The sequence below is a fragment of the Oryzias latipes genome, chromosome 6 (genome assembly GCF_002234675.1).
Source record: "Oryzias latipes chromosome 6, ASM223467v1".
NCBI lineage: Eukaryota > Metazoa > Chordata > Actinopteri > Beloniformes > Adrianichthyidae > Oryzias > Oryzias latipes.
In genome coordinates this window covers 1,157,478-1,169,488 of record NC_019864.2, presented here as the reverse complement: position 1 = coordinate 1,169,488, position 12,011 = coordinate 1,157,478, and the positions used below count along the sequence as shown (strand labels likewise).

Sequence of the window (12,011 nt, the reverse complement as noted above, 5' to 3'; positions counted from 1 at the left end):
TTAGCCAGAATCCAAAAACCTATGACATAGTTTCTGCAGAGCGGCAGGAATTCATTCGCTTCTCAGTTATAGGTGGGACCATTTGTAAGAGCTCTCTGTTTACACGCTTTCCCCCTAGCTTACAGTCCCTCACAACCCCAACCTGACAATACTAGTGCAACAAAAATACATGGATCTTGTTTGCAGCCTGACTGTTAGAAATAAAGAAAACTGTTGTTTGTCTGGGCATCCTACGTGCATCTTATGTATCACGTGCACACCCCATCTGTGCAACATTTGTTTACAGTCAGTACAAAACCAGTACTCAAACCTTACTAACCTCTAGATTTCAGCATGACAACGTCCCTTGTACATCATGAGTGCATTTAACTCACATTAGCTGTACAAATACATCACGATACACTTACCACACGCACAACAGTGGTACGTTCCATTTCCACGACGTCCCTTAAGGTGGCCATACAAGCCTCAAGGGAACTGTTAGACCAGGAGTCGAGAACCTTTTTGGCCGAGAGAGCCATAAACCACATATTTTTAAATGTAATTTCGTGAGAGCCATACAATAGTGTTGTGTCCCTTTCCCACACAGAGGCACGGAGCCTTAACCTCTTTTAAGGTTCTTTATTCTGGTTACTGCAGGCCGTAACCAACGCCGTACAATTAATTCAGCAACTCCTCAATCTCTCCCGCCGAGAGCGCTTGTCCCAATGTTTTATTCCACCGCTCCCGCATCAGCCCACCTATTTCTTTATTCGGTCCATAGCTGAACCCCATTGGTCCAAACTCCCCAGCGACAGGCTGAGCGACAGAACTGAGGGCCAACCAGCATCTCTTCTTGATGCGTTCAATGAACTCCGGAACTTATAATGCGACCCAACAGCCACCCAGTTCAATTCAGTCTGCCACAACAGCGGCCCCTAACCTTTATGCGCCACAGACCGCTTTAAGGTCTGGCAAAATTCTCACGAATCTGCATATCATATGAGGCGAACAAACACTGCAGCAATGCTACAATAGAGGCAGAGACACGTGATTAGATGTACTCTGTGCTTTTATTTTGACACGCTAAACATTGTACATCGCACAGGCGTCATCATCCCCTTCCCACACTCATGGAAGAAGTAAACACAAACTAAAAAGAATAGGAAGAAATAACTAAGAGTGAAACAACATAACTGCCAAATGAAAGGACCTGTAGGCAAAAAGAAACACCCGTGCTCAACCCTTGACCAAAGCAGGCAAAGGGGATGGATTCCCATAATTCCCTGTGATGCCAGTTCCGACAGTAACTCCTGCAGCCTGTGGAACTCTGACAGCAGACCAAACGTGCACGTGACGACACTACAATACAACAAAATAATATGACCTGCATGAAAACTGTGGTATTTTCTAAACATAACAATAAACATGAATTATGACATTAGCAACATCTTCTCTGCCCACAACTCTCCCTGGTCGTTATTATTATAACATTTAAACATGCCTTCAAAATAAGTGCATGGAAAATCCAACTCACCTCAATGCTGAATGGTGCGTGGGAATCTCCTGTTGGGATAAATCCATATTGTAAGTAGGACTCCTGATACTGTCTATCAAATGTAGCTTTCTTTTTTGGAAGTGGAAGGCTCCTCTTCTGTCTCCTGGCTGGACCTTTTCCACTTGGCAAAGAAACTTTCCAAAGACGTTTTTTTTTTTTCATTTTGCTAGTTCCTGGGTTTTACGGACCGGTACCAGTTTTTAATAACATCGTTATGCTGTTGCTAATAAATAATTTTCTTTCTCTGATATATATATATATATATATATACAGTGGCGGTTTTTGATATGGGCGATATGGGCGGTCGCCCAGGGCGGCACTTCATAGGGGGCGGCATTTGCCGTGCCTGAGGCGTTACACGTAATGTGCTACATACTATATTCAAAGAGGAAGCTTGGAGCTTTTAATTTGAAATTGCTTCAGCAGCCGACACTTAATGCTATAAGTTTGACACATCAGACTCTTAAGAATGTCTTCCTCCTATTTGCTCTTCACACTTATGGTGCAAAAAAAAAAAAAAAAAAGAATACCTCAGAGTGAAACAACGTAAAACAGGCACATGAAAAGGAAATAGGCAGAACAAACACCCGTGCTCAACCCAATTTCGAAAAAAGCAGGCAATGGAGATTATTTCCCACAATTCTTTGCTCCGACACAGCAGACCCGATGCGCACGTGACCACCGCCCTCTGCTGCAAGACGCTTGCGGCCACACCTCTTTGCGGTAGTCTTTGGAACATAAGTAAAAAAACTCGAGAGGGGAGCGCAGCTCGCCGGTGGCTGGCTGAATCACACTAACAGGGGATTGTCAGATAGAAAAGGACTCCCAATCAACTCTGAGCCGCAGCTGCGCCTCCCGTCATAGAGACGGAGCCGCGTGTGTCAGAGGGAAGGGGAGGGGGAGGGGGAGGGGGGATGAGATCAGACCATTTTTTATGGATTGAGGTTTTTTGGAGGATTTCTGCTGTTGGTGTTGCACAAATTTAGGGAAATGCCAAATATTTTTGGAGTAATCCCACTGATGAGTTCTAAGATTTAGTCTTTAATGTTTTATAAGACCTAAACATATTAATCACAATAAGTTTTATTTTTTAGATCTAATCCCTCTGATATGCTTCACAAAGACACACACAGGACGTCACACATTAAGAAATTATTGCTAAAAATGAAGCAGGAGTCCAGCTCTAAAAAAAATTCTCTAAAAAATGATGAAAGAGCAAAAAAAATGGAATTATTTGATATAATTTCTTATTAATATTTCCAGGCTTTCTTTGCTTTTTGTCCTGCAGCATGTTCATATTTGTATAATTTTGACAGAATATATTTATATGGAGAACAAAATATTACAACTTATTTAAGGTTTAACTTGAGTTACTGTTTTTATTCATATTTATGTTCAAAAAGTTCAGTTTAAAAGGTTTAAAAGTTTAGCTTTAGTGTGTTCAGTAAACATTTATCTTCTTCGGCCCAAAACCTTAAGCGTGTTTTTAACTTAGGCCCCTGTGTGACTGAGTTTGACCCCCCTGTAATACGAGTCTAGAAAATTCATGCATATTTTGAGTAAAATGGCTAAATAGAAGATAGGGAACACAGCAGGATGTTGTCAAATTTTGTATGTGTGTGTGTGGGGAGGGGGGGCGGGGCGCTGGTGGGGTTACTCGCCCAGGGAGTAAGTTAGTGTAGAACCGCCACTGTATATATATATATATATATATATATATATATATATATATATATATATATATATATATATATATATATATATATATTCTCCGTTATTAGACAAATGTTACAAGAAGATGTTAAAACACCATTTTCATTGGAGTGGGTCTTTAAGAACCACTACTCATGTGTAATGGTAACTTGATGGTATATCTGGTGTATAAGAAAGCATCATAAAAATGTTACACATGTTAGTTTTGCACCACCTCAGTGACAGTCTCTGGTGGAACAGAGTACGTCTGTGTCTTTCTGCTCAGTCTGTTGCCTGGTTGGTTGTCAGGTGAAGGAGCTGTCAAATCAGGGCTTCTTTTCTGAGGAGGAAATGAAGAGCGTTGTGTTCATCAGGCAGGTGGAAAAGCTCTGCTCACAGCCGCCTGTCCGCTGCCCGTCTGCAGGCTCATCTCAGAGGTAAAGGTTGGATGATATCCTCTTTATCAGCCACACATGCAACACTCCTTAATATTGAATCTATTTTCACTTTCAGATTTCAAGTTTGTCTCTCCATATCCTCTTCTTGTTTCCTTGAACCTTCTCGTTAACCCTTGGAAGGATTCAATGTCTTCTCTGAATCTGCTCCTATGAGTTTTTTCAATTCCGTTTTAGGAATAAAAATGTAATTTCAGGCTGGGTTTGATGAGGAAAGAGATGGACGGTGAGGAGCTTGTGAGGAATTTGGTACAACAGCAGTCGGCAGACGAGGCAGGAGAACTACTGCGTCTCGACTGGGTCAGGAACTGGAACCAGAGCTGCCAGACGGCGGTTCTTTTATCCAGACAGCAGCACTTGGGTACGGCCCTGAGTCCTGCTCTGTTCTGTTCTTGATGGTCTGTTCTTGACGGAATGTCTCGGTTCTGTTGTTCACCAGAGTTGAGCTCTTGTGACTCTTCAGTGTTGTGGCACTACTTGACTTCCCTCCATGACCAGAACCGCCTTGTGGACTGGATTGAAGACAAGCAGATCACTGGCTCCTCCCACTGGCCTGAGATAACTGCAGAATTAGTTAACCAGCACACAGCGTGTAGCGCCTACCTGAAAGAAAACCTCCTAGACCTGCTGGCCAGGTAATATGCACTGATTCCCTGTTTAAGACTTATCAACTGAACAAAACAGAACTCATTTCTGAATTGGTACATTTTCCAGAATTGCCCACATTGACAGGTGCAGTGTTCCCTCACTACATCCTGGTTCACATTTCGTGGTCCCACTTTTTCCCTCAGTAGTTCTTTTCAGCAGCACACTGTGTTCTGCATCCTGATTGGCTGTAGACCTTGTCAATCAATCTCCTCAATGCCGGGTTTCCTGTACAGAATATGTTCAGTTTGCCAAATTTACATAAATCTTTGAACTTTGAGGCTTAAAAAAGAGAGAAAAGTGTGAAAATGTTCATGTCTGTCTGAGAAAACTGCATAAAGTTTCACCTTCAAGGATTTTTAAATGTAAGTCCTGCAATAAACGAGGGAGCACTGTAGTCATCTCCTAGTTAACTGTGGCATGTTTGGGCAGAAATGAAAAGTCACCAAAAATCAATAAATGATGGAGATGACCTATCTGATTACAGTATTCGCAAAGCAAATTCTGAAAGCTTTCAATGCTCAGTTGTCAGTTGAAACCCCCAACAGTGCCATCTACAAACACAGCAGAGTACATGAGGTGTTCTAGTTTCACTGAAACAGTCAAGTGTTGAATTTGAGTTGTTCTAGTCATTCAACACTTGGTTAGTAGTTTGCTGTCTGCTATATCAAATATGAATATGAATATGAATCACTTTGAATCGCTTTTTGTAGGAATGTGCCATACGAATAAGCTTGCCTTGCCTTTCCGTGCGCTGGTTTTGTCTGAGCAGCGGCTGGTATCAACATATTTCTGTTTAAGGGAGCACACTTCAGCTGTAGGGTGTTGTCTGCTCTGCTTTGATGTGTTTGGACAGTCTTGAACCCACGCACCCAGCTTGCTGATGCTGGTAGATTTTCCGTCTCCCCAGGAGAGGTATGTTTGTCCCGGGTGAGCTGGCTGACGTGGAGCAGCTGTTCTGGAGGCTTGCTCAGGCCACAGGGCTGATGGCGTCCTGCCCTCCAGTCCTTCAGTACCGCTCTCCACAGGGTTTGGACTTGCATGGGGCCGTCATCACCTTCTGTCTGGACGGCGATCTTCAGTACCTGCTGTACTCCTACCTGGAGCACTACAGGTGTGTGTGCGTGCTGCTGCAGCTAATCAGAGAAGAGATGAAGCGCTGAGCTGTTATGACTGTCTTCTGCAGACTGACGCCCAGAAACTGCCGTCTTCTAAACGAGCAGAAGCTCTCTAAGAGCCAGCCCTGGTGTGAGATGCTGGTAAAGATTCAAGAGATTACCAGGGATCTGTCAGGTACCACCATCATCTTCCATCTGCCGCTGAAACGTAATCATTCATCCCCCTCCGATGAAAATCATGTTTTTTGAGTTTCATGTACGTGTGGCATTTTACTTATGGAAGAGAACACATGTAATAAGAAATCATTTCATTTTTGCATTTCTGAGTGTTTCTCGTTTGAAATCGCTGTCAATCACAAAGACACTCGGTTTGAATTAATGAGCTGTTGTGACTCCAAAACACAAAGACGTGGGGAGGTTTCCATGAAGCATTTTGTGGATGAAACAATCACCAGAAGAGCCGTCGCTCTCAAGAATTCCCACTATTCTCATATTTTGGGATTTGTTCTGTTTCTGTTCATAAATGTGGAGTTTATGTTCACTGTCTTCAATCCCTTTTTTCCTGAAGGTCGCTCTTATGGCCACACATGCATTTCCTACATTTCTGACCATTCATCAGAATGTTGTTAAAGCTCTAATTGTCCAGATGAAGTCAGAAAGACGATGACATTAGAGCACAGATGTCTATTTATTTGTCCATTCTGTCTTACAGTAACATTTGAGTAAACTTTGTGTGGGGAAAAAGATGGACAATTTCTCTGATTTATTTATGAAAAATTGCTCAAACATATTGTACTTATTTATTTTTATGAACCAAGAAGTCAAACAGATTTTGGTAAATTAAAATCCACATTGGTAGATTTTCTCTGCAGACCTTCATTGTCATGTTGTGTCATTAAACAAGTGACTGTGTGATGTTTGTTTGACCATACCTGCAATGCTAATATTTTTAAAGACAAAAAACATCACCTAAAGGTGGAAATGTTTCTGCAATATGTTGGGTTTGCTCTCTGTCATGCCTAAAGGACCATGCTAATGTTTCTCTGCTGTTCTCTGTCCAGATGCTGAACTGCTCTTTCAGGCCAGCCTCACCTGTGCTCAGGTGCTTCTGCCGGGCAGCCAGGCGTCCCTCAGCAGCCTGCTGCTGGAGGGGCACAGCCTGCTGGTTCTGGCTGCTGTCATGTTCTCCCCAGGGGGAATCGACCAGGTAACCGCTGCTGCACCTGCACGTTTCTGTGCATTCTCAGTTCAGGCCTTCATGCGTGTGGAGACTTGATCAGAACATGTCATCCCTGTTGGCACTCTCAGATCTTCACTGTTCTTCTGTCCCTCTCTGCACCATGAAAGAGCTTTTCTCTCCCCCTCCAGTTACATTAACACCATCAGCAGACCTCTGGGACATGCATGCATTCATGACCTCTTTTTAGTGCAGTTTATTTACCTTTATTGCATTTCTTGAATTTCATGGTTACCTTCAGTGTCAAGAAAGGCGCCTTCTGCTTCCCAGCAGCGCTGACGTTCCCTGGAACAGAAATGTTGGGAAATCTGGGAGTTAGATGTTCCTGGAGTGGAACAGCTCCAAACGCTGTCTGTCTGTGCTGCAGGTAATGACTCAAGGGGAGAGGGCCCCGCAGCTGGATAGGACCATTGACCCCCAGCTCCTGAAGATGGCTCTTGCACCCCACCCCAGACTGAGAGCAGCCCTGTTCCCCTCTGGGGTTTCTGCAGGGGGGGCGTCGTCTGATATCTCCATTTACCACCTTCTTCAGGTGAGCACATCTCTCTTAAACTCAGAATATCCTTCATGAGCAAGGAAACGTTTTAAGAGAGGAGGTCTTAAATCTGGTTGCCATGACTCACCTGGATGAATGAGAACCTTGACCGCCATTCTTGCTTTGTGTTGCAGTCGCTCCACCCCCTGGATCCCTGCATTCTGTTTGGCTGGCAAACGGCAAACACCCTCAACTCCACTGGTGAGGCCCCCCTTACCCCATCCCCCATACACACACCGTTGCTGTCCTGTGGTGTGCTTTAGGTATCATCAGCAGGGATGGAGTGGGCTGGATTCAGTTTGACATCTAACAAATAATTTCTTTGCAAATTTACAATCCTTGTCAAAACAACTAGGATCTTCAGCACGAACTTTTAACAGAGGAATTTTGGTATTCCATCTCATGAGCTCTGTCCCTGTTCTCCCAGCATCACACTGACCTGTCGAATGCGTGCATCTTCCCACAGAGGCGTCTGAGCTTCCACACTTCTCCAACCCTCACCTGGTCAGCAGGCATGCCCTGGTGGAGAAGCTGGACTTTCTCTACTACATCCGTCATGGCAGACCCTCCTTTGCTTTTGGGAACTTCCTGCTGCATCACCTGAGCCTGTGTGGGGATGTGAGGTTGCTGTGAGTTCTGCATGCTAATCTCAATGTCTGCAGCTTCTGTCAGAGTTTGACATCCCCCCCGCCCGCTGCCCTTCAGGCTGCAGCGCGCCTGGACCCCCGTGTACCAGCTGGCCTTGCGGTGCTTCCACATGACGTCTGTGACTTCTGCTGCTGTTTGTTTCTGTGAGCTTTTGGGGATCAGTAGCATTAAGCTGAGGGTGGATGTGAAAGCCGTGAACACCATCCGGCAGCACTGGAACCAGAGCAGCAGCCGCTCCACATCCCAGAACCTGCAGACTCTCGGTAAACGCAGCCAACCCCACAGCTCTGCTCTGGAGCCAACACCTGCACAGTAGTTTGCATCGCACTCAAACACACATCTGTCCTCTGCCAGTGTCTGCAGCTTTGAAGCTGGTGGAGGCGGAGCCTGAAGCAGCAGAGGAGCTGTTCGGTCACCTGGAGGCTGCAGTTGAACACAGTTTGGAGCAGAGAGGCATCCACAGGTATGTGCTGAGTAGCACCTGAGTCAGTAACTGCTGACGGAAGAATGGAGCACACTCTTCCTCCAGACTTTTTTATTTGAGTATTTTTGTTTTTTGTTGTTGTTCTTTTAGCATTCTTTTTGTGTTTAATTCAAACAATTTGTCAGCTGGTGATTAAAGGTTTTTTTCTGGTTTCTGTGCACAAATCGTTGTAAAATTCAGTTGGAAATATGTTAGAAAAATTATCAGAACCTCTTGTAAATAAATGTGTGGGAAAAGATGCTGTTTTTGGGACAAATTCTCCTCCTGCCATGAAAGCCTGTGTAAAAGACGTTTCACTGTGGCAGAAAACATTTTATAGATTTAGAAAAAAAAGATACACAGACAAATATGACTGTTTTTGTGTTTTAGAAGCTGTGAAGGTTTTTAAAGTCCCACTCCGATCACCCTTTGATTTATTTTCAAAGTGTTCCCAGTGGTCTTTTAATGATGATATGCTGTTTTTAGAAAAACTGAAATAAACCTGTCATTTTCTAGGACAGTTTCTCTAGAGTGGCAGGAATCCATCAGAAAGGAACGACTCACAGATAATTCCCATGATTTCCCATCATCCCTTTGTTTACACTCTCTCCTGCTAGTTTACAGCCCCTCAAAACCCCAACCTAACATTATCGGTGCAACAAAAAGAGTTGAGCAATATTAAATCTTTCTAGCTGTACAGTTTAGAGCCAGATTCCAGCTCAGATGAGGAAAACAAAGACGTTGATGGATCTATTGAGCGGAGCAGTGAGCAGCGTATTTTCTGCATAACAAATACGCTCCTTTTTTAATGATTCACCACTTTTTGAATTAAGAAATACGTTCAAATTTAAAGTCAACTTTCTTCATATATGTCCTCCATCATCAGAAGAATGTCTCAAGAACATGTTAAAAACACCAAAAGCATAATTTTGATCAGAGTGGGCCTTTAAACTGTTGCTTCATCCAGAGGATCCTGACCTTCCATTATTTTTTGTGCTGTGGTTCCCTGCAGGCTGAACTTGGTCTCGTTAGGGCAAAGCCTGCCCTGACGTTGTTTTTTGTTCTGTTTTTAACAACTGTTCCGTTCTTTTTGTGGTCCATTGTCCTCAGGTCCTCCTATGAAGCAGCTCAGGAGTGGACTCTGGCTGTTCACTTCTGTCAGCTCCACAGTCTGAGACTCAGCAAGGTTTATCCGGTCTACTGTGCCCAGGATGGACACTTCATCCACTTTCTATTATTTGTTCAGCTGCACAACTTCCCCCTCCAGCAGGTAAAAACAAACTCATGTCCTTGACACAGACTAGTGTCTCTGTATAAAACGGCATGTATCTGCTTTCTGACACCTCACTCCCTCCTGTGGTGCTTCTTTTCTGCCTCTGAAGCATCTTTCTCTGTCCACTGCTCTATGGAAAGACCTATAAAATTTCCATCTGTCTCTGATGCGCCTGCAAAGGTCGTCTCAGAGGTGGATATGAAGCAGAGAGGGTGACCTCAGGTCCACAATGAAAGTGGGGAGATGAAACGGTTGAAACGGCCTGAAAACTGACAAATGATTCAGCAATCAAGATCTGTTTGAAAAAGTTATTTGTTAAAAATTACTGATAGGCATGGACCTGTTTTATTATTTTATTTTATGATTTAAGTCTGTTTTTTAAATTTAAATTTAAAATTACAACTAAGATGTAAACACACGTTCATGCTCTTGTTTCAGATCTTCATATTATCTTTAAGTTGTTGTGCTTATTTTTGCACTTAAACTGTTTTTGGAAATCCTAAAGGTAAGATCCCTCCTCTGTGAGTTTGGCCCCACCCTCCAGGCCCACCTGTCGCTGGCGTTCCAGGACCTGGATGGGGCCAGGAAGCAGTCAATGTCTCTGAAGTTAGAAGAGGACAACATAAACCCAGAGCATCCTAGAGAGCTCTCCCTGATCCTCCTTCAGAGCCAGCAGGAGCCTGCGCCGCACAGGTACCTGCTACAAGAGGCACTGCTTCAACACTGCCCCCTGCTGGCAGTGCTGGCTGCATGTTTGGAGGTAAATAAGAAATTCCACTTATAATTTGCTCTGCCGGTTGTTCAAAACAATGTTTTTTGTGAGTCTGTGGAAGTTAACCAGGCAGCTGAACAGCCAGAAACAGCTGATCTGTGAACAGATCACTGACACTGAGTTCTGTCTGTGTGAGTTTATGAATATTGACCGAGAGGTTTGTGAGGGTTTCCTGCAGCAGAACCAGTCTAAGCATAAGCAGCACCAGAACAAAATGTGAATCCACCCGAGCTTATAAATCAATAATCTTCTATGCCTTCCCTTTTCCGGTGACCTAAAAAATAACAGCAGTAAAACCAAAGTCTGCTAGCTTGACGCTAACGGATTGAAAGAATTGAAAAAAAATCATGTATTGGTGCGATCCAGGCTCCAGTGAATTGAATCGGATCAATTCTGGTACTTATAGGCGACACCCAGCCCTATTTCCTACAGTCTAACACAGACCGAAGAAGTTTCTGATCAGGATCAACAAATCCGGATTCATCAGGTCTAGGCTTATCTGGGTTTGGCAGGTCCAGGAGGGGCTGAATTAGACCTAGTGAAGGTTTAGCAGCATTGTGTGTGTGGTCATGTATGTGAGGTGTCGTACTGCTGCAGAAGCTGATGTTCCCTCTGCTGCTCATGGACAGGAAGCAGACCACGTGTCCTGCCTGTGTGTGTGGCTCCTCACCTCTGTGGATGAGGTCACAGCAGGTGAAGCCACCTTCCACCTGATTGAAGCACCCCGATACCATGAATGGACCCTGCACGACCTGTCAGTCATCTGGAAAGTACTGCTGGGGCGGGGTCATGTCAGGCCCCTCCTTCGAGGCTTTGAGCTTTTCCAAAAGGTAAAACTCTGAAGACTGCTGACTTTAAGAAAGGATATCAAAACACTTAATAACCACGCTGCAATCAGCTTTGCTGTTAATGCTCCACACGAGTCCCCAGAAACCGTTCCAGAACCAGAAGCAGAGTCAGAGTCCAACAGTTTTTGCCCTCTGTGCAGGACTGCCCTCTGCTGCTGGTGCTGCAGATGTTTGAGATGTGCTGTGACTGCAGGAAGTTCACTGAGGCCAAATCCAAGCTGCTTGACTTCCAGCGGACTCTGATCGCCGTAAGTGAAACCTGAGACAGACTATTGACAGCAAACATCAGATTGTAATTGTCTTTTGAATTTAGAAATATAAGTGTAAAAGTGAAAGATGTTGATAATAGTCATGTGTGCTGCGTTGAGATATTTCTGGATCATTTCATCATCCATTGATGTATTCTAAAATCATAAGCCTTAATCACAACTGCACTTTCTGGTGAATATGCTCTGTGGAGATTGGGCAAACCTATACGGGCCACACAGGTAGCCCCAATAAATTATCATGGTCATAGACCTCTCAGTGAACCTGTGGAGAGAAAATGTTTCTACACATTTTCTCTATGGGCATGCTGCGAGCAGCAGGCTGTAGCAAACACTTATACATAAGCGTAGGTAATGGGAAGTATAGGTGAGAAGCAAGCATGTTGTATGGAGTTTTGATTTTTCAGCCCCTCTCATGACCTGTACACTGCACAAGGAGCCTGTGACTGCGGTTCATGTGATACGTGTGCAGTCATTGTTTGCAGCCCGACTGTTGTTGGGCATTTGCACGCAGTCAGTCAG

At 44.1% G+C, this 12,011-nt stretch overlaps 1 protein-coding gene across 3 annotated transcripts in view; it reads left to right on the top strand.

The window, feature by feature from the left end:
- Nucleotides 1-12,011, top strand: part of spg11 (SPG11, spatacsin vesicle trafficking associated) — a 43,871-nt gene that overhangs the window by 21,803 nt on the left and 10,057 nt on the right. For all 3 annotated transcript variants that reach the window (XM_023955432.1, XM_023955434.1, XM_023955433.1), the window contains exons 13-27: nt 3,539-3,666; nt 3,882-4,045; nt 4,124-4,319; nt 5,240-5,443; nt 5,516-5,622; nt 6,509-6,654; nt 7,052-7,216; nt 7,354-7,420; nt 7,686-7,848; nt 7,925-8,130; nt 8,222-8,330; nt 9,441-9,600; nt 10,109-10,363; nt 11,005-11,205; nt 11,364-11,471. In XM_023955432.1, coding sequence (XP_023811200.1) covers nt 3,539-3,666; nt 3,882-4,045; nt 4,124-4,319; nt 5,240-5,443; nt 5,516-5,622; nt 6,509-6,654; nt 7,052-7,216; nt 7,354-7,420; nt 7,686-7,848; nt 7,925-8,130; nt 8,222-8,330; nt 9,441-9,600; nt 10,109-10,363; nt 11,005-11,205; nt 11,364-11,471 — 2,379 coding nt within the window. The remainder of the gene's footprint in view (nt 1-3,538; nt 3,667-3,881; nt 4,046-4,123; nt 4,320-5,239; nt 5,444-5,515; nt 5,623-6,508; nt 6,655-7,051; nt 7,217-7,353; nt 7,421-7,685; nt 7,849-7,924; nt 8,131-8,221; nt 8,331-9,440; nt 9,601-10,108; nt 10,364-11,004; nt 11,206-11,363; nt 11,472-12,011) is intronic.